The sequence below is a fragment of the Ambystoma mexicanum genome, chromosome 7p (genome assembly GCF_040938575.1).
Source record: "Ambystoma mexicanum isolate Mex_15411 chromosome 7p, UKY_AmexF1_1, whole genome shotgun sequence".
NCBI lineage: Eukaryota > Metazoa > Chordata > Amphibia > Caudata > Ambystomatidae > Ambystoma > Ambystoma mexicanum.
In genome coordinates, this window is record NC_090939.1 from 170152815 (window position 1) to 170176206 (window position 23392).

General features: G+C 44.2%; 1 protein-coding gene across 4 annotated transcripts in view; it reads right to left on the reverse strand.

The window, feature by feature from the left end:
* Positions 1–3043: 3043 nt before the first annotated feature.
* PDZK1 (PDZ domain containing 1) overlaps positions 3044–23392 on the reverse strand; it is a 201815-nt gene continuing 181466 nt past the window's right edge. For all 4 annotated transcript variants that reach the window (XM_069636013.1, XM_069636010.1, XM_069636012.1 and 1 more), the window contains one exon: positions 3044–3659. In XM_069636013.1, the coding sequence (XP_069492114.1) occupies positions 3588–3659 (72 nt within the window). In that variant the 3' untranslated portion in view covers positions 3044–3587. The remainder of the gene's footprint in view (positions 3660–23392) is intronic.

Consider the following 23392-nt stretch of genomic DNA (forward strand, 5'->3'; position numbering starts at 1 on the left):
TTTTGGGACTGTTGGGACTGGGGCCTAGCTAGCCGTTTTGGTTGTAACCCCTGAGCTTCTATCCGGGGCTACAACTAAAAGACCTGGGGATATAGCCCCCGCAGCCCTCCACGCCCCTATCAACGCCTCTGTTGCCAGGTGGTCCAGAGGTTTCCAGAGACGCAATGACGACAAAATGAAGGAACATGCTGTTTGCCATGATAGAGCTCAAACAAGGCCTCAACTGGGTGATACAGTTATGGCCAAGCAACATGAGCATTTAAGACAATGCCAGCTTCTGATCCTCAACTGTTGGTCAAAAGGAAGTGAAAAATAAAGGCGCAGAAGTGACCTGCCGACGTTTGCGAACTTTCATTTCCCATCCACTCCTGCCACTGCCCCTGCTTTCACTGGTACATCATTGTAAATATTCCACCTAACTGGGGATATTGATACCAACCTATCTGTTGCTTTGCATTGTCCCAGTTCAATGTACCACTGTCTTCTCCCTCTCCTGGTCCATTGCGACGTATAACCCAATGACCACAATGCACCGAATTAAGGGATTCCTTTGTTTTCTGTATTGTTCCTGCTATATAGGTACAAAACAGAAAATACAGACTAATACATGCAAATGCAGATCTTTAAATGGGAGATTGGGTCCTTTTTCCCATTATCGCAAAGAGAACAAGTCTTACCAGAATCTGTCTGCACTCGTTGGGAACATGCAAAGTAAATCTGATTCATGAGCAGGTCTTTTCAGGGCCCCGATGGGGAGGGTTAGGAGGATGCTGGGCGTTCTACCTCAGGTAGCTGAACCATAACACAAGGGATGCTCCCCTGACAAGGGATGCTCCCCTGACGAGGGATGCTGCTGACAAGGGATGCTCTCCTGACGAGGGATGCTCCCCTGACGAGGGATGCTCCCCTGACAAGGGATGCTCTCCTGACGAGGGATGCTGCTGACAAGGGATGCTCCCCTGACGAGGGATGCTCCCCTGACGAGGGATGCTCCCCTGACGAGGGATGCTGCTGACAAGGGATGCTCCCCTGACGAGGGATGCTCCCCTGACGAGGGATGCTCCCCTGACGAGGGATGCTGCTGACAAGGGATGCTCTCCTGACGAGGGATGCTGCTGACAAGGGATGCTCTCCTGACGAGGGATGCTCCCCTGACGAGGGATGCTCCCCTGACAAGGGATGCTCCCCTGACGAGGGATGCTCCCCTGACGAGGGATGCTCTCCTGACGAGGGATGCTCCCCTGACGAGGGATGCTCTCCTGACAAGGGATGCTTTCCAGACGAGGGATGCGCCCCTGACAAGGGATGCGCCCCTGACGAGGGATGCTCCCCTGACAAGGGATGCTCCCCTGGCAAGGGATGCTCCCCTGACAAGGGATGCTCCTCTGAAAAGGGATGCTCCCCTGACAAGGGATGCTCCTCTGACAAGGGATGCTCCTCTGACTCTTGCGCAAAGGATATTGAGAAGGAGAAAAACGAGGCCAGGAAAGTGGCTGAGGTGGCTTCTTTGTTGCAAAAGGATAACTTGTTTATTCTCGCCCTGTGCACATGACCCCACCCTCCACCTCCTACACCCATGTTCCCATTCATACCTATCTGGCTCAAGTGCCATAGGCAACAGGAACCATGTGCAAAACAGCCATTAAATTGGTGAGCAAACTCCACAGCACCAAACTGGAAGCCAAGAACTGCAAGAGGGGAAACAAAGCTATGACACGGGCATTTTCCTGCTGTGCACCCCGTATCTGGAACAAGTTGCCAGTGCAGATAAGACGCCCGCCCCCCCGTCCTTCGCTTCAGAAGGACATGAAAGCCTTATTCATCAAGAAACATATCACCAATCGATGATTGCTCCATTCAACCCTACCTCACGAGATCCCCGGTCCATGCTCCACTTGCCCATCCCACCAACCTCGGCTAGCGCTTCATCCTATTTGTAACCCCATGGGCGCATCCCCTTGGTACAACGCCCAGTCCCTTCCGAGCTATATTGTGTTTTTAAATCCCATACTTGGATATACGGAATATAAATAAAAGGCGACCACTGAAGAACCATAACATTACTGCTGGGCTATTATGCATGTCTATGCAAAAAGGACGAGCATACTCGTCCTCAACACTTAAGAGGGTAAATGTTAGAAAAGAACTCGGCCTAGACGATCATCCACAAAAGAACAGTCCCTCCACCTATTCCTAATATGAGATGAGAGCTGCCCTTCCCAAGGCAATATACAGGAACCCTTTTGGGAAGTGCAATGCAATGTAGATTACTTATCACCTAGGAACACATTGAGCATGGTGCTGGTTGACTTTGGAAATCCCACACTAGCTTTTAGAAAAAAGACCCCTTTGTCTAGCCCGCCGATTACACATGTAAGAAAGAAGGTTAGCGTGCTGCTGCTGCTGTCCTCCTTTTCCTGCCAAGGGGTTTGAGCTGCCATTTCCTGTGTCCATTCTGCCTTTCTCACTATGTTCCTAAGCGGGGGAAGCGCACCAAACTAGATGAGTGTGGTAACTTCTCTCTCTGAAGTCTCGATGCCATTTACAAATGGGCTTCATCTCCCCCATTGTTGACAAAAAGGTTTGGTGTACCATGTAACGCTGCTCCTCAAGTCACTCCGATTACCTCAGGATTAAGCATTTATCCTGAAAATCTTAGATGAAGTGACATCACGTGACCTTAGACCACCTCAATGAAAATAGAGGAAAGGGGCACGGCATGATTCCCCACATCCATGATGTCCAATTATGTTTCTTAATATGAAAAATTGAGAGCTTCAGTGTTTAAGGAACTGGGGTTGATAAAAGGCATCAACCCCCAGCAATTAAAACGAGTATATTCTGAAGGCAGGCTTACTCTTCAAAGTGCATGCCGCGTACAAACTCAATGTATGGCTAGAATTTGCTATGCTTGGATCAACTCAATTAACGACCAAGAGTCCTACTGTAGTCGAGCCAGAATTTGTCTGCTAAATTGGATCACAAATGTGGATGTCACCTCTTTGTTCAGAATGAGCTAATTTTCCAAACACCACTTCAAATGCCCTTTTTCAAGAATGTTTTATTGACTTCCTTTTTCAAGAACATTTTTATAAACTTTTGATTTTCATTTTTTTTTTTTTTACAATTTAAAATGCTTTACCTTGATCACCTTGCAGGGTTTACAAGCATTCTGTAGGATGAAATTGTATTCAAATGCTCTGATTTGATACCCTGTATCCTGATTGCTCATGGTGCCTTTGCCGGCGTGTCCTACACATGCAGTTTATATTAGGAACGACATGCTGTACACTGCTGGATGAACTATGTGTTTAGGTCGATCGTAGCTTTACAGTTTTGTAGGATATGCAAATGTCTTTTCATCGGTACTAATTTACTGTGCAACTTGTAACCTCACGGTGCTCTTGAAAAGATGCCTGGTAAACCGGTCTTTGCACAGCATGGGTAGACCGAAGTAAGATGGTAGCCCAGTTGGTACCAATGCAGCCCTCCAGCTTCTGAAGATGTGAAAAGTTTGGGTATAAAACTAAACAATGTTGTTTTTAAGGACGCAGAGAATTGGTTGTTGACAGGGACTCTTGGTTTTATCATAACTTAGTGTCGTCGTCCTCTTCTTTCTTATCCTTCTCTGATTCGTCTGATGATGAAGATGAACTGGCCTGGTCAAAAGAATAAGCATACAAAGGTGTTAACTACTTTTCACTGAAATTAGACTAGATTGGTATGCACAACGAGCACATTCCTTAAAACAAAGCCTTTGGGGCAAACAACAGTAGCATCCTTGCAATGACAGTGGCCTCCCAACAGCTGTCTTTGTAGGGTGTCAACATTCATCATCAAGCATGCGTGATGTTTCCATTCAGATGGAGACAGTTGCCCCGTAGATCCAAAGCAGACAACCCGGTGAGGGGGTGAGGGCAGAAAACCCTTTGCAGATTGGAGCCCTGGATGGTGTTTGAAGATGCATTTGTTAGGAGGTATGCTTTTACAATGATGAGCCTTCATGGAACTGAGCAATGAAAATGTGTACATGGGATGTGAGATATACCATGCATCGCTGAACCACTATTTTATGAAAGTGATTGACTTAGAGACCAAACATTGGCCTTCAATATGTAGAGGAATGAGTGAACTGAACCTCACAGCTGATGTATGGGTCCTTCATAAGCCCCCCGCCCCCAGAGATACTCTGAGACCTGAATCAAGTAGACGGTATAGTAGAACTCTGAGATATGTATACAACTGAGTATTTACAGCACATTTTACATAATTATATTTTCCTGGAACTGTAAACAGTAGATCTGTTAGTCAAATATAGCAAACACCAGTAAACTTATGGTGGGTTTATGAAGGCTTGAAAAAATCCTTGCACCCGAAATATATATGCACATTTATATATCAGTGAAAAAGCATTTCTTAATACAGAGTTAAGATGTTTTGATTTACTGCAACAAAGCCCAGGAAATTCAGCATGTGTGGGAAGTGATGAGCATCTTAACTCCGATCACCCATCGATGTCCCACAAGGCGTCTTATTGATTCTCATTGTTCATGCCTGCTGTGATCTCATGTAGGCGCTCATGGGCTGGGTTATGGGAAGGAGGACCACTTTGAGATAAGGAGGTCATCACTTCCAACACCTGCGTTTTTCCTGGGTTTTAGTTGCAATAAATCAGACCATCTCAACTCTGTATTAAGTTGTTCACTGAATTTCAAGGATTTTGTTATGCTTTATCTTTTCGAGTGCCCACTAGCCATGGCCTTTGGCTGTGGCCACTGTCCCCATTGCACAGAATAGGAGAAAAGACTGTGGCCATGGCCAGTGGCCAGGCCTAGAGCCAAAGCCAAGGCCTACAGCCAAAGCCTACAGCCAAAGCTCATATCTGCCTAGCAATTAAAATGAACAAATCTAAAGGACCATGGGCGATGTACTCCTCTTTTGAATGCTTCACCTGTAGATTTGGGGTCTCGCCTACTCTCTCTCACCTCTGCCACCATCTATAGGTCCGCTGGCCCTATCTCTCTCTTCCTCTGTGAATGGGATGACCTTGCCTCCTCCCTCTCAACCTCTTCTTCCAAACTCCTCTTCCTTGGTGACTTCAACATCCACATTCAACAACTCCCTTGAATCATCCACCTCAAAGTTCAGTGCCCTCTGTTACTCCCTCTCTCTGGCTATTCTTCGTTCGGGCACAATCCAACCAGCCGGCCACAATCAACACTCTAATTTCTGGTGACATCCCTATCTCTGATCCGGTCCCCACCCCGCTCTCCTGGTCTGACCACACTCTCTTCTCCTCCCGCCTGGATCAACTTGGCCCCCTATCTGAGCCCCCCCCAACACTGCCAGCCTCCTTCACCGTCATCTCACTGATGAAGCAAGTGTCAGTCACTGCTTTTGCTTCCACCTTCATCCCACCTCCCGCCCCGCCTCTGACTCTCCCTCTGATTCTGTCCTTGCTAACCTGCACCTCTCCATCTCTACCACTCTTGACATTCTTGCCCCTGTCATGAGGATACACCTAAAACCTGCATCTAACAACAACAGCTGTATGACTCCCATCTCGCCTCTTTGAAACAACGTACAGAGTTGCTGAACAAAGGTGGCAGACCTTGGGTTTACCATCTGACAAAATGGCCTGCCACCTGCTCCAAAGGGAATATTGTTTCTCTATCCACTCCAAGAAGCGGGCCCACATCCAAGCCTGCATCTCTGGAACCACTAACAACGACAGCAAGCTTTTCAAAATCTGCAAAGAACTCGCCAGTCCAGCAGCAGTCTCCTCCTCTCTTCTTCCTTCCAAGACTCTCTGCATCGCTTTGGCCTCCTATTTCACATCACTCAGGACATCCTATCCTCACTCTCTTCCACCCCATCTCCCCTCCCATGCCTGCTCCCCTGCCTCCCTTTGCTCCCTGCCTTCGCACTCTCTTCCCTTCTGCCCACAGCACCGGACTAGATCTCTGCAGTTGACCGCTCTATGAATGTTTGTTCCAAACAGATGCTCCCCTGCTCCTCAAGAACCATTAAGGACAATATCTGCTCGCTCTCTGGCTCTCGCTGACTTCTGCAACCACTCCTTCGCCACTGGCTCTTTCCCTATATCCCTCAAGCACTTTCTTGTGCACCCTCTCTTAAAAAAGCCATTGGCTGACCCCTCCTGCCCAGCTATCACCCTATCTCCACTACCCCCTTATTGGGCAAACTCTTGGAGAAGTTGCCCTCTCCCACTGATCCTCCACAATGAACTTGTTGGTTGCCTTCATGACCATCCATCTGGATTCAGGGCATCCATACGCTGGAAAACTGTTCTCCTGAACACCTGTGAATTCATGCTTGCAAACTGTTCTCACTCTCATTCACCTCTCCTCCACCTTTGATACAGTCAACCATTCTATCCTCATAAAAGGCTCTGTGATACCCTCGGCATCACTGACAGGGTACTGGATTGGCTGGCCTCTTTCCTCACTAATAGCCCGTCCCAGTTGCAACTGGACCCTTTCTCCTACACCATCTCACTTTCTACATGTGGCATCCCCCAGGGCTCTATCCTATCGCCATAACTCTTCAATGTCTATCTCGCCCCTCTGGCTCACCTGATCTCCTCCTTCTCTCCCCATTTCCAGTGTTATGCTGATGAGACACAGCTTCCCTTCAAACTTCCCTCTAAAACCGCCTCTGTATCCTCTCTCATCCCCGATTGCCTGTCCGCCATGCAGGCATGGTTTGCCAGCCAACGATCTCTGTCTTAATGCAAGTAAGAAGGAGATCCTTCTCATTGGGACACCTGCGCCCTCCTTTCCTCCTACTCTCTGGCCACCTTCTCTGGCCCCTCTACCTGCACCATCCTGTGAGGCCAAAAACCTCTGGGTCATCTTCGACTCCGCTCTCTCCTTCATCTCTTGGATAATGTACCTTACCAAGATGTCCCACTTCCAGCTTCACCTCCTCAGAGTCATTCTCCCTTTCCTCACCTTCCCTCAGACACACAATGTCTCCAGAGCTCCGGCCCTCTCTAGGCTGGACTACTGCAATAGCCTCTTTCTCCCTATTTTCTCTCTACGCCCCCTCCAGCTAATACAGAATAGGACTGCAAGACTTATCCTTGGCCTCAAGCCCACGGACTGTATCTCTCCAGCCCTAAAATCTCTCCAATGGCTCCCAGTGGCTGCAAGCATCAAATTCAAGACCCTCTGCATCATCCACAAGGCTTTCGGGGGCCTGGATCCATGCTATCTCCAACTTTCCCTCCCTAAATGCTCCCCTGCTGGAGCCCTCCACTCCTCTAACTCTATGAATGTCAAATGCTTCTACAAGCAGAGAGTGGGGGGGGGACAGGTCTCTCTCCTCGACTGGTGCCTCCCTTTGGAACTGCCTCCCTGCTTCTTTCATACTTGAGCCAGACATCCTTAAGTTCTGGAAACTGCTAAAAACTCTGCTTTTCTCTACCGCTTTCCCTCTCTTCCTTCTCTGCTAATTCACACCACTGCCGCTCACAGGATACCAGGCCCTTCTATCCAGTGGATACCAGCTGCTCCCCCCCACTGCACTAGCCTTGCGGGCCCCTGCTTGCCAGCTCCTCATCCCACCTTTAGGAGCCACCCGCACCAGCACTTAGTCGGAGGCCTCCTCTTTGGCTCCCCTTGGCACGTCCCTCCTGGGCCCCCCACCAGCACTTGTCCATTTCTTGCCCCCCCACCCATCCCTATTTCCTGCCCCCCCACCCATCCCTATTTCCTGCACTTCTCTTCACTGCAGTTGCATGCCCGAATACCACAAGGCATAGTAGGACCACGACTGTATATTTACTGTTTTGCCAATGTTTTATTCTCTCTCCTATTCCCTTCTCATTTAGCCTTGTGGTGCTTTGAAACACATTTCTGTTGTATAAGCGCCTAACAAATGCTCAATAAAATAAAAATAAAAAAAATAAACAATGTTGGTGGCCCAATGCAAGATTTAGGATACATTTTAATAAAGAGTTTTTTTGGAGCCTCCCTTAGTTCCTATGTTAACTTACCACAAAATGACCTTGTTTTTACTGTGAAAACGGCCCTCATCAATGGTAAGAAAAAGATGACAGGTTACCAAGAGAATTGGAAAGCGCTCAACAATGTAAAAGTCTTCTGCAACTGCATCCCCACTGCAACACTCCATGTGCTGCCCTCCTCCTGTCTAGCCCCTGCCCAGTGTAAATCCTTCCTGACCCTCTCCTCTTGCCACTTTTCCTTGCTGCTTCAATTGACAATTATTTTTGTCTAGCGTGTCCTGCAAATTTTCCATGGGAATCCTGCAGAAATCCTGAAGGATTCCCCTGGTAAAACGAAAACAGTCTGGAATATATGGCTCCCCAGCCCACCCTAGACTATTATTAAAACCACCCCTTTCCCACCTCCAAATTTAATTTCAAGCACTTTTCTTTTTCATTTTCTCTCAGGATTACCATGGTAATCTCTTGCATCAAGCTAAAATTAAAAAGGCTCCTTTTCCTTTCTGAAAAGCCTTCTTGACACCATGCACCATGTGAGATTTAAACAGGTTTTTGGGGTCATGAGGCACCTTCTTCTCAAATATTAAAATGTACTGCATGGTTTTGCCCCAAAATATGAAAAGGCACATGTACAGAACTTTGTGATGACCAAGGTGTTTTATATTTGGGGCAACTCCATCCACTGGTTTTCGTGCTATATGTGTTCAATGGAAGCACCTTTTTCTTTATATGAAAATCAATGGGAGTAGGCCATAAACAGCTTTTTGGTTTTCTTAATAACTTTTAAAATCTTTAAAGATTTTTGGCAAAATGTGCATTTTGGAGGGTCATGTGTCAGGCATTTTATTTTTGAAAATTGCATCCAAGTCCATCCAGAGAGTCAAAACTTATTAGCAATAGAATTTTGGGAAAAGTCAATGCAAATTGATTTTGTCTTAAATATTGAAAGTAGGGTGAGCTAATTATTAGTGAACAAGACTTTGGCTTTAACGGGAATTAAGTATGGTGTACAAGTGGCTGACCCTACTCACAGACAGCTATATACTAACATGCTAGTAATGGCAAACTTGTTTGCTGGACCAAATGACCCCTGCCTCAGTTGATTCCTTTGTAAGATTCCTACCAGCGATGTCATCAGATGACATCACATTTGAACCTTTTTGCATTTTTATGCATGGATCCTTTATACAAAATGTAAGGATTTAATATGTTAAAAAAACACCAGGCTCCAACACATTATTAGTATTAGTAAAAACTAAAGGCAGGCTTTCTTTTAAAAACTCAGTAGTTAGATGAGTTAAATCGCAGGGGTTGCAAGCGCTGGTCTAGGGGTAGAAATGGCTACGTAAAGTTGTTAAATGGTCCATGGTGAACTGGCGCATGCACAACATTAGCAGAAATGAGACAGCTTTAGAAAAATAATCTTTTAGTTATTTTTGTATCTGGTCATTTTTAAACCCATGCGCAGAGAGGTAAAAGGTCAAAGAACCTGTCAGCACGTGCCAAGCTAGCAGATTCCTTTCTATGACTTGGATAGAAGGTGGATGAGATGTGTGGGATGTCTGTAATTGCGGGTTTCCCATAGTAGAGGCAGGACATTCTGAGGTGTTGAAGCAAAGGTGGAAAGTCTGAGTCCGGCATATAGAAGAGGAGCTTCTTTATGAAGGAGAACTGTGGCAGGGCTTTTAGGTAGAGTTACCTTTACGGTTGTATATGATCATTGTATTTGTGGATGTGGTGTAGACCCTTCGGGGACACCGACTCAAACACATGAGCTAGTGAAGGCCCTCTGTGGCTAGTTGATGACTAGGGATACATCTTGGATGTAAGATTTAATCCATGTTTGAGAAGTGACCCAAAGCAGTTAGGGGGTCAATGGTTAATTAGAATTTGCAGAAAGGTTCAGTAGAACCAGCAGAGTTTCTGCTTTGACCAGCAGGCAAAGTAGGTCAACCAGGATTTTGACCACAGCTGTTTGGATGCTCTTGTTCAGTCCGAATTCTATATTAATATGGAAACAGCCCTGCTGCGTTTCTCTGGAAAAGGCACTGGGAATAAGTGTCTCCTTATTCTTAAACATAATGTGAACCTTCAAGTAGAGTGAGAGGAGCTGCTGCAGACCTGACACTAGGATCTCACCTGTGCCCGCCATCTCAGTGGTATGCTATATTATCATTCCTGCTACGTCTGGTGAAGCACTGCAATGTTTTGCATTCATACTGATGGAAAATCTGTCCCCCGGGATGGGGCTGGAGCATTACGGAGTAAAATATTTTGTAAAGCACAGGAGAAGCTGATGGACATGCGCAGTTAGGACAGCACCTTGCTCTGCCATCTTTGTGCCCCATCCAGCTTTGCCCACCACTACGTTTCTCCACCTGGACACATATCTTTATCATTCCTTTCAGACATCCTGCTGATTTCACATGTTCATCAACACTCCAGGTCATAAGACTACATTGTCCATTCGGGCTGCAGTAGATCCATCTTCCCACATACTTCTTGTGGTTTCTCGGTTACAGGAATTTTGCTCCCTCAGGTGCATGAATACTAGCTTTTACATAGTCTCTGATTTCTTCATCTGTCAGTTCTTTGGGTCCAAACCCTGACTCGAAATCAATCATGATCTTAATTCCTTGCTTTCTTTGCTGTCTTCTTGCACTGTATGATTATTATTCTGAAATTTTCTTCAGATTATTGTTTCATCTCAGAACCTTTTTTCCCATCACGTGCCTTTTGCAGGATCCATTTTATTGTCCACCTATGCCTTTAGGAAAATGTTTTTCAAAGTGCGGGTCATAAGACCTGACTTATTTAGGTACCGACCACCAGCCAAACGGTTGCTTAGTGTGTCTGGACAAGGACCACTTTTGAAATCAATGTGACCTGACAGATGTGTTTTCATACAGTTTCCTGCATTCAAAACTGGTACGCCGAGAAGAGCTACATGGCTTGCCTTTGAAGGACATTGTGTTAAAGTGGTTGGGAATTCCCCATTGAGCGAACCCTGTAGGCTAGGAAATCCCGCAACTAAAAGATGGACAGAGTCAAGGATATGGTAAAACGGGCCTGCTTTATTCACCAACTATATGGCAGGGGTAGCATATAAGCACAACACATCAGTAGCTCTCACACAATTATATATTTCGAACTGTGTTTTATTACAGATACTCGTCACATATGATGTAATTTTAAATTTCTCGTGAAAAACCTACGGAAGGAAAAGATTGGTTAATATTGCAACTACCATATAGAAACTAAATGTGTCCTTGTATATCAGATAGACACACCTTGGACCAGCTATATTTGCTCAAAATAAAGACTATCACTGTCCCTCTAATTAATTGGATTAACATTACTTTGAAGAAAAGAAAATCAGATTATAAGAATAAATAGCTGCAGTTGGTTTTACTGACCTTGGAAATGTAACAAGCTGTACACCCATGGATTGATACAAGTGTTGCCATCCATATCTCCCAAGCCTTGAGCCAAATCATCTTCTTTGTAGTTAATTTTCCTTGTCACGTCTTGGGTTAGGGAAGCTTTGACTCTATTTTCTCTCTCCCGTTAATTTTCCTTGGCCTTGTAGTTCCTTCAAGTACAAGGGAGGCGAGCAGGTGCCTGTCTGTGAACGTTCTCGGTGTTAGTCCAATTATGAATCACATGCTGGGAGACCATACTTCAGACTGGTTCTCCTCTGATTTAAGCTCATAAAAACTCAAGTGTCATTACCCTTTCTGACCATTAGAGACTTGTGAGATCCATTTGTCGTCTCCTGAACACTGTTTATTTACTGCACCTGCTTTTTAATGAGGTTGGCTTCTCTCCTAATCTTAACGCGATCAATGTCGGGCATTCAGAAGGTCGTTATCTTGACTCTTCTCCAGACACTTCAATCCACCTTATTTCCTCAAGGACCTTGGAACAGGAGCTACTCGGCTTGTTCTGTTCGTTCAGCATGACTCTGTGGTTTTAACTTATTTTCTCCATCACTTCTTTTGTAGCTTCATGGCTCTCTCTTCCTGTAATGTAGTTTTGTCAGTCATTTAATCCGAGGTGGCTTCCCATCCTCAATTGCGTTCTACGGTATAAGCAAGGATATGCGTGTCTTCTTTTGTCTAGTTGTGTTGTATGTGCTATAAAATATGAAGTGTATGTATTCTTCATGTCTAAACTCCATCATTAGCCTAATGTCTATGTAGCTTCATGGTGAGTGCTCATTTGCTTCATGTCTATATGTAACTGATAGCATCTTAATATCTTGACTGATAGACTTCTTCACACGTCCAGGTTACATATCCATCAGCAGGTTTGCCTCTTCCAGCGTTCCTCCTAGAAGTTGTTGATCCGGTTGCCTCAGTGAATAGCTTCTCTCATATCTGTGATACAGCGGTGGGGGGAGAGGCCAACACCATGAATGACGCATTAATTTGCTTCTCTACATTTCCCCCTCTGGTTGATTCATCAACCAGATTACTTCTGAAATCCTCCTTCAGTAGGGGTACCTTGGGGTCTCATACTTTCATCGCTCCCTTCAGGTCACCTGAATATTTCACATATTCATCCAAAATTCAATTCATGAAGCAGCATGTGCAGTTTGGATTACAGAACATCATTCTTCCCACATAATCTCGATGATTCTTGGGATACCCGAATTTTGATCCTGGAGGAATGATGGGACATCTCTCCATGTGCACGTATGTTGGTTTTTCGGTTTGTGTAGGTTTGTACATTTGCTCGTTTATTTCAAGTAAAGAGCTCTCCAACCTCGACTCTAACACCCCGTGCGTCCTCATCTTGCTTGATCTCTCTTCTGTCTTTGATACTGTCAACCATGCCATCCTGCTGGCTCTGGCGTGGCTGACTTTGTTCCTTTCCGACCGACCCTCCCAGGTCCAACTTGGGTCCTTCCTCTCTGATATCTTCTTCTCTACCTGTGGTGTCCCCCAGGGATCTAACCTCTCTCCCTGGCTGTTCAACCAATACCTGGCACTCCTTGCCCACCGCATCGTCGCTCTCTTTCCCAATTTTCAGTGCTATGCAGATGATACCCAGCTCATTTTCAGGCTACCCTCGGCCTCCTCCTCTCCTTCATTCATCTCTGACTGCCTGTCTGCCATCCAGGAGTGGTGTATGGCCAATGACCTCTGCCTTAATGGCAGTAAGACTGAGATTATACTCATCGGCACACCCACTCCCTCCTTCCCTGCAGCTCTCTGGCCGGCCTCTCTTGGCCCTCTTCCTGCTCCCACCTGCAAGGCTAAAAACCTTGGTGTCATCTTCGACTACACACTCTCCTTCTCTCCTCTATCTCTGACATCTCTAAGAAGTCACACTACCAGCTACACCTCCTCAGAGGTTTTCTTCCTTTCCTCTCCTTCCCCCCAGAAGCTCACTGTCTCCAGAGCCCTGGTTATCTCTAGGCTGGACTATTGTAACAGCCTCTATCTAAATCTGCCTGCTTCCTCTCTCCGCCCTCTGCAACTTATCCAGAACAGGACTGTGAGACTTGTCCTTGGCCTCAAGCCCAGGGATCGTATCTCTCCAGTACTGAAATCTCTGCATTGGCTCCCAGTGACCGCGAGGAAGTTCAAAACCCTATGCATTGTCCTCAAGGCCTTCTGGGGACTGGGGCCGCAATACCTTCAACTCTCTCTTCCTAAATATCTCCCTTTTCGAGCTCTTCGGTCATCCGCCTCAAACTGCCTCAGGGTCAGTCGCTTCTCCAAGCAACGAGTTGGTGGTAGATCACTCTCTTCGGCAGGGGCCTCCCTCTGGAACAGCCTCCCTGTCCCTGAAACTCGAGGTGAACCATCTCCGGTTCCAGAAGCACCTCAAAACCTTCCTCTTTGCTTCTTCTTTCTCTCCCCTTCTCCCCTGCTGAATTCCTGGCTGAAACTGCACTGGTTACCTGGACACCCTTTCTGTTCTCGGGCCCAGGCCCCTGCCAGTTTCGCACCTGCACTGCCCCCCTGGCAACCCCTGCACCTGGGTACTGGTTCTGTATCCCTACAGTCCCCCTACCAGCACTTATGCCTGCGCTTACCTCGCACTTGCCACCAGTTGGCCTTTTTATTTATCTTATTTATTCTTCTATCCTATGCACTGCACTTTCGCCTCTCCCTTCCCCCTTGCACCTTTCCCTTTCCCTTCCCATGCACTTGCACGATCTGAATGACACCTGGCCTAGTAGGATCATTGTCTGTCTTCCCTTTGTTCCCCCTCCCTGCCTCGTCGCGCCTTGAAACACTTGTGTATAGGCGCGTTATAAAGGCCTTATCATATCATATCAAGTACTACCTTCATTCCGACAGCCTTCTTCTGCGGTCTTCTTACATTGGTTGATTACTATTCTTAGGGAACAGAATCATTGTAGTAGTACCCGTATTGCTATCAGTAACTTGAATGCTTTTGCTACCCAGGAAGGGATCCATGAGAACAAGTACGAAAGTCAATCATCACTGAAGACATCTTCCACCACCTCAATCATCTTTGTTTGCAGGTATATCAGGAGTGTTATTGCTTCTGTAAGGGTCCCATGCTCTTTATCATGAGCAGGTGGGTAGGTACAACTGGACAAACCAACCTTTGTACATATACCTTCTTCCATGGCTGTGATTAAATTGAGACCGTACAAAACCTTTCAGGGCATAAGACTGGTACCCTAAGCGCTTGTCGGGTCAATATCCAAAGTATAAGAAAATTAGGTATCTGTTAATTTAGAGACCAAAATAATAAGAAAGTGTAGCTGCTGCGGATTGTTGTGTGAGGTAATTTTGTGATGAGATTTAATGTAATGAATATGGATACATTCATTACATTAAATCTGATCACAAAATTATACATTTTAATTGTGCAGTGTGGTTGTGCTACTTCATGCATTCAATTGAGAACGTACCTGTTTTGGAGAGCCATCAGAGTTATAGCCCTCAGTTCTTCTTTTATAGCATTGAAACCTTTCACTGTGGTGTTAATTGTCTGCAGCAATTCCCACCTCGTTATCCAGAGCCTTTTGGCATTTGCAGCAACTTGCACTCCGAGAAGAAACATAGCTGAGAAAACTACTGCCGTCTTACTGAACAATTTATGTTCATCTGGTATGTCCTTGTATGCTTCCTCTGATTTTGCTGAGAAATAGTTCCCTCTCTTTTCCCATTTAAGTATGAGGGATCTTTTCTTCCTCAGCTGTGCATCCATTTTGGGAAATTCTGTGAACTGCAGATCGCTTTGAGGCACTACTAGGGCTGGCATGTTCATCTGTACTATTGAAGAAACTCCTCCTCATGTTGGTGGCAACTTCATTTAGGCTCTTCATCCACAGGTCCAGTCGTGGTCCATCAGGACTGCTGTTCCTCCCTTCATGCCTGGTACATCGAAAATGCGAAGAAATTTGGTGTTCCATCCAATTTTTATTGTGCCGTTATTTCGGAAGCTTTGGCAAGCTTTCTTCAGGGGTAATATTTGTAGGAGTCCCCCCCTCATCATCGATCCAAGTTAACAGCCTTGTGATCTTAGACCCTTGGTCCTTGCATACTTTCTGTGCATTCACAAGTTCTTCCCATTGTTTCAATAGCGCCATTGCTTTGCATACGATCAGTCTATCCGTCCATCCTTCAGGGGTAAGGACTGTTCCCTTGATTTGTAATTGGCCTTTTTCCCAGCACCCAGGTACATCTTTCCCGTTTTTGTCCTTGCATTGCAATGCTTGGTTCTCCTCAAATCTAACTCCTGCTCCATTTGTTCCATGTTGCTCATATTTTATTATTCTGTTCACTCTCCCCTTTTGTGTTCTCGACTTCATCCCTTGTATGTAATTATCTTCTCGTTGATATGTTGCTTTATTCAAACATACTTGTGAAGCTGTCCTTCCCTGGAATTTTCTTCTGGTCAAGCAAAGTGCAAGGTGTCTCATGCAGTGTACTCTAGCTACAGGTATTTCTTTTGCTACAAATGTTCTGGATGTCCCATGGCATAGGGGATAAGGGAACACATGTAGCAGCTTTTTGTGGTTGCCTCGCTCCCCACCATCATGTGTTTGTACCACACATTGTTGGCTATTTGGGCTGTATCAGTGAAGTATGAATTCATGTGTCCAAAGTCATTCATTTTTTCTCTTTTGAGATGTTTAGATTGTTCCGTGACCGCAAAGGTTTCTTGGGTGTTAATCCCATTAAACATAAGAACAGGGGTAGTTTGTTTGTATGTGGGTTTGGATGTATTGTACAGGACCATTTCTTATAATGCAATAAGAATAAAGACATACAATCCACAAAATGTGACACATGTAGCCATAAGCATTATTGCTAAAGTATCAACATTTTGTAAATAATCACGTTCATGAGGCTGCCTACGACCTAGCATCATGTATCTCATAGAACTGAATACTCCCATTTTGTCCAATTGTGCTCAAAAAAGGCTAATGCTTATTGGAGATCTGTACTAAAATGGCAATCAAAATTCTCTCAATAATAACACATTTTTTGGGGTTTGCTAACAAAGCTATGAAAGTAGGGTTTCTTCTTCTGAAATCAGGGTATGTGTCTAGCGAGTCTTTTGAAGATGAAACTCATCTTTGAATCTGCCACACTTCTGATAATTGATGCTGTAGTTAAGTCTTCATTTCTTAAAATGGGGTAAGAATTCACAATATACAATAGGCCTCAAGAAACACCTTCTGTAACCAGACCATTAGTTGTAATATCTTTGTATGCTGTTCTGTGAGTTTAAAGTGCACCCTCTGTGTTTTGTGACAGTTTAATATTGTTTTCTTTTTTTTAAAAAAAAATTCTTTGAAGAGTTATTTTTCTTTCTTGATACAAAGTGCATTGTTCTTAATTAGATTCAATCTGTCGGTTGCAGTCTGCTTCTGGTCATTGCTCTCATCATTGCTCTCGTCTGGACCTAGGTTGCTTCTTCTTCCTCCTCAGTCTCAGGCACTTTCGGCAGGGAGGTCTCTCCTTTGTATGGTTTGACAGCACTGAGTAGAATCCATACTCTTCTTCCTTCCACTTTCACAGCTGTGGGTGTGGTGTTTTCCACTACATATGGTCCATCATAGCGAGGATTATGCAATTTCATAACAGCACTTCTGATTAGCACATAATCCCCAGGATATAACACAGGGTTCTGGAGCAAAGTTTGTATGTCGACTTGTCTGTGATCTTCATCATTTTTCTTTCACCCCCCAGACCAGTCACGAAGCTGTTCAGACATAAACAAAACATTTGCGGTCATAGCCATCAGGTAATTATGCATTTCATTGCCTAAAACGTCAGACACACTATGTGCATCCATTAGTAGTTGAGTAGGAGGAGTGAGGGGCATGTGCGTACGGCGTCCAGTTACCAACTCATGTGAAGTCAGGTGGTAATCTGAGCCAGGCTGATTTTGCAAAGTGAACAAAGCTTAGGGTAGGCAATGGAGCCATACCTTCTTCAGTGTAGTCTTTAATCTGGCAATTCTCTCTTTGAGCAATCCATGGAGCCATTTGCAAATACCGTTTGCCTGCAGGTGATAAGCGGATGAAAAATGTTTGCTTTATGCCCAAAATCACTAGTAAGATTTACTATTGCTGTTCCAACATGTTTTTCCCCTGTGCTCTGGTCAATTTCAATTGATATGGATCCATCAATAAAGAGAATTCCCCTCCCCATTGACATTTTCCTTTACTTGTGGTATCTCCTCATACTGTTCTGTGTATTTGGTACAATTATGCACGTTCTGTCCATCTTGTTCTGCTATGAATGTCGCTGGGTTTACTACTTTACACCTAACAACTTTAATTGCTGGTGTGGAAATGATTACTTCATACCCTGACGCTCTTTTTGTGGTCAATGTGCTTCTGGATTTTTCAAGAATGGCAAATAAGTCATGCTCCACATACAATATGACTGAACATCCCATTGCATTTTTTGAAGATTTCTCTATTGCGGAAGCTGCAGCAGCTAAAGCTTGTCCACAAGGATAGTAGCCTCACATAACCGATCCAGAATCCCACTATAAAATGCTAATGGTTTGTGCCCTAACATAGTCTTTTGGGTGACCACTGCTGTCATTACCACTCGATTTGAATGTGTGAACAAATAGAATTCTTCATTGTAATCAGGAATCCCTGAAGCGGTGCAGTACAAATGGCAATTTTCAGTTAATCAAATGAGTTTATCATTTCTCCTGTCCATGCTATACCACTGTTATCTCATTAGAATTCTTTCAGTCCCTTTAACAAAGGTTTAATATGGGTGCTGTAATCAAAGACCTAAGCTCTACAATAATTATTTCTGCATTTTCAGGGGTTACCTTTTTCCCTTCTTTAGATATCAATTGTCCAATGCACAGGGCTTCTTCTTGGTAATATTGTAGTTTCTCCTTGTCTACCTTGTAACCCTTTTCTGCTAATACAGTCATCAAATATATTGAGTATTTTCTACACTGCTCTTCTGTCTCGCTGCATATCAGAATATCATCAATGTATTTTATCACTGTGCTTTCAAGGTGTATATTGCCTAAGTCCATTTGTAGGACTCGATTAAGTATTGAAGGGGTCTCATAATACCCCTGAGGTAATCTTGTATGTTTACTCTTGAAATTTCTATATGAAAATGAAGTCAAGTATTGTTATTCTTCGTGTAGAGGGATAGAGAAGAAGGCAATCTTCAAATCTATCACAGTAAAGTATCTAGCTGTACATTGAATGTTACATAATATGGTAGCCGGATTTGGGACTAATGGAAATTCTGCTTCAACAATATGGTTTAAGGGGCAGAGATACTGAATAGACCTCCATGATCTCCCTGTTGATTTTTTCCCCGGATACACTGCTGTATTACATGGTGATTCTGAAGGTACCAATATCTCTTGTGGCACTAGAGCAGAGAGCATGTCAAAAATGCCTCCCTAGACATAGGATACTGCTTTACTCGTGGCAAAATGGCTCCTGGCTTTAATTTCATTTTGACTTATCCTGCTCCTTTCAACAACTCAACGACCTATGGACTACTCATCGATAGTACACTTGGTACTTGTGCCAAATCTTCTTGAAAAAACAATGGTGTCTTTTCTTTTTTACTAGTAACATTTTTTGTGGCACTTCCTTGTTTTCAATTTTGATCGCATACGTAAAGGTTATGTAGAACACTACCTCATTGTCTGTGTCGCTACCTAGAAAGAGGTCTCCGTTGGTCAAATCAGTCAGTCTGCTTCTCTGATCAAGTGCTATTGCTGTTCTCCATGCTTTTCCTTCATCGTCAGTCCCATGGAGAATCACCCCTCCTTCCCTTACAATGGCTCCTTCTAGTTCAATGGGAACTGTCTGGCCAAGCAAAGTACATTATGAACACAATTAACTAATACATTTTCTCTGGGCGCCATCACTCGTATCACACCATTGGAAACAGCACACCAGAATAGGGTATGGTATCGGCGTAGACACCCTGAACGTTGTACTCCCATTCTGTATACTATTGTATGAACAGATTGTCTTTATTTTGTAATGCAATACAGCTGTACCATTAGTTCTAAAAAAGGTATGGTTTGATCTGATTTCCAATATAGAATTTGCCACCTACAAGTGAGAAGCTTTTATTTATTTATTTATTTATTTATATTTATATAGCGCGCAAGCAGCCCAGGGGCATTGAGGCGCTGTTACTTGCAATAACTTAGTTACATGGTACACATGATAGCGATTGTTGACACATTATGAATAGTACAAGAAATCATACTGTTGTTACAGATATTGTATTTGGTCGTATATTACAACATATATGATAAGTGTTTGTGCTGATGTGTCGGGCCTTATGTGAAGAAGGTAGTTTTCAGTGTTTTGCGGAAGGTGGTGAGGGAGTCCTCACCACGGATAGTGGGAGGTAGGGCATTCCAGTGAGTGGGCGCGAGATAGGGGAAGCTGGATCCACCCGCTTTTACTCTTTTTACTAGTGGCATAGAGAGCTCCGTTTGTTTCGAAGGAAGGAGGAAGACACAACTGTTTGACCTGAAATCCTCTACTTGAGGGGAGGACATTGAATTTAGAGACTATCTAGGATAATAGGCAGCATTAGACAAAACATTTGACATGCTGTATCTTAATCACTAGGGATTGCTGGACTTTCCGCATACCATTGAAAGCCTCAGCATTTTCAAACACAGTACACACAGCTTGGACTGTGCTTACCAGAATGACACCATGTGAATATTAACAAAAAAATCATGATAGATGTTGACTTCTTGATGTGAATATAAAATATAGCTTTTTATGCATTATCTCACTAAACAGGTATGCTCTTCATTTCTTTCAAGTTCTGGAAAGCAGTGTGCAACTTGGCGCCTGAAAAGTATGAATAATAGCTCCTGAAGAAGGGACGGGATTTCCCAAAACGCATAGAGCATGTGGTGTATGGACTGTGGATTTATGAATTTTGTTATGTTAGAAGTATAACTAAAAATATAATTTTGTACAAAAAATTATTTGTTGATAAATTATTCACATAAACAATCAGGATTGTCGATACATAAGTTGTTGAAGAACGTGATTACTGAAAATAAGTCTTACGATCAAAATGGACTACTAGTATGGTCTTAAATGTTGATTGGATCAGATTACAATTTGGAGTGCAGGGGACGGGAGCATTCCACAAATTTGTGGACACCTTTTTTTTTGTCCAATTAGTAACACAACCTAGTGTCAGGGTTGTTTTTTTCCCTGCACCCAACTATCAGTCTGAAAAAAAATTCTACTTTAATTTAACAAAAAGGTGTTCTCCTAGTCTATAGGGATTAGCAATAATTATATTCTCCCATTCCTGCAAACTACCCTCCAGCTACTGGCTGTATATGCTGTACCTCTGACATCTGCCCTTCTTCTCCAATCATCAATACAGCTCCCTCTATGGCAAATCTAACCTATTCCTTTTGAACCAACTTTGCTGCTTCTAACTTCCTTTCCTCACATTTCTTTCTTGCTTTTTCTTGTACTTATCGACAATGGTGTACAATAGTCAATTGGATTTCTGGCCATTGTTTTGCTTCCATCCCCAATTGCTTCTTCAATTGTCTCTGTACGGGCTCAGGTAAGCCGTGACATAATATGTGATATAAAATAGATGTGTTTTTATCCCATGGTTCCCTCATCTCAAGACGCCAACGTTCTTGAATCTCCTGAATATATGCAACAGCTTAGTCATCACGCATTTTACATGTCATGATAGAGCTCATGTCTGACGTGTCAGGATATTATACTCTAAGTGCTCTCCATATGTCTACTGTGAGCCAGGCATGGTATCAAGAGATGACACAGACAACAATGGTTTACATTGAAACAATAAACTTCTTTATTTTTGATCAAGATGGTGTAATGCCTAGCCTGCTCTCGCTCTAATTTCTGATTTCTCTCTCCTGATGTAACTAAGGAAAGTCTAAGTAAGTAAGTCCAAACCAAGAGTCTATCTGTGTCAAAACCTATGCTTGCCCTCATGTCTAATACAAACATGTAGTGTAGGGTTATTCTAACTTAACTAGTGTGCAAAATATATTCTCCCTTTGCAAGTTCAGGCCTTCAGAACGTAGGGTTCCCTTCCCCAAGCTTAAAGTACTGGTTCTCAACACAATGTTTCAAAAGAGCTCAGGGGCCCGTCTCCAAGCTTCAAATACTGGTTCACAAAATACTGTTCCAAAGGAGCTCGGGGTTCCGTTCCCCAAGCTTCAAGCATTGGTTTGCAACATATTCTTCCAAAAGAGATCAGGGTTCCCTTCGCCAAGTTTCAGGCATTAGTTCACACCATACTGTTCGAAAAGAGATCAGGGTTCCCTTCCCCAAGTTTCAAGCATTGTTTCACAAAATACTGTTCCAAAAGAGCTTGGGGTTCTTCCCCTAAACTTCAAGCATTGATGCACACAGTAGTCTTACAATGTTCACCTTTGTCTTGGTTCAGGATTGCTTTCACCCTGGTCCTGAACACGTTGGGACTCCCTGATCTGGACCCATTTAACAGGCCGTGTGGCCCACTCATTACAGGTCATGCTACCAGTAGTCCTTGCTTTGCTTTCTGTTATCTTGGCGGTTCATACCGATTCACAAGTTCTCAGGTTTTCTTTTCTCTAATATACTTTAACGGCTTTCCTGTAAAGCCTTCACTCTGTTTGCTCCAGTTAGTTTCACCCATTCAGCCTTTTGCTCACACTTCATTGACTCCCATCAGCTGCTCATTGACAGATTTTATCCTTTTATTCACAAAAATCTCTTTCACGTTACTTTCTTAATGTTCGGGCTAATCAGAGACTTTTAAACACGTATTGCTTACTCGTGACCACTCTGATATAATGTTTCCCTGAAGTCCTTTTCCAACCTTTCACTCATTTCAGTTTACTTTTCTATTTTACTCGGAGGTGTTTGAGAATGTGCCGACTGTGCGAGACCACTCCAGGTGTCTTCGCATGCCTCTGAAACTCACTGGTCACAGCTTTCCTAACTTCTCTTACTTCTGCTCAGCGGCTTTCTGAGCCTTGAGGTCAAAGTCTCAACGCCTGCCCCTCACACACTCCTGGATGGCTCTTCCATTCAGGGGAACAAACGCCTCTCGACCACACCAAAGGGGCCGCTATCTTCCACGGCTCCCATCTCTCAACTTCTCCGGCTCCTTGGAGACACAGCTCCCTCGCAACGCAATGAAACTTCGCTATACTGTGCCTTCCTTCAGTGTCATGTTCTTCTCTGGCTTCTCGTGGGCTGTGCTGGCCTTTCTGCTCCTCTCTCCTCTTGCTCACTTGTGATCTACATTTTATACACCTGTAGCCTATCAAGGGAATTCAGGTGTGACTCCTTTGCATGGTTTGCCTGAATCCACTTAAACCAATTAGTGTGACATGCCTGACCTTCAGCTTTGCAGTTTTCAGGATCCCTCTTCTTCATCCCAATACTATAGTGTTGTTTCCTATAGGTAATCTGCATTACTCTTTGAGGCATCTTGCTCCTCCCAGTACTTTGGGTAATGTTAGTGGGAACAACTTTGTTAGAGGAATTCCATTTTGACCCTGGATGCTCTTTCCATACTCTCCTGTTAGAATGGGGCTTGGCAAGGGACGTACGTGGCATTTCAGTTTATCTGGTTCTTGTTCCAGTATTACAACAAGGTTCATGATAGTGAGTGGATGGTCTTCCCACTTGCCTCTTTCTGACCTCAGCATCTTTTAGGATTGAGGAAAGGGACATCAGATAGTATTGACAATAGCCTATGAAGCTTGAGGGAGGGGAGAAGATATCAGAATCAGGAAGGAGTAGATACCATGTCTCACCTTTGGGTGTCCCCTCCCCAATACCCAAGGATCCCCCACCAAGGTGATCATCCCTCACTTGTCCACCTCTGAAATGGGATCCAAAAGAGATGGCCCTTTCCTAGCCACCTGAGCAGG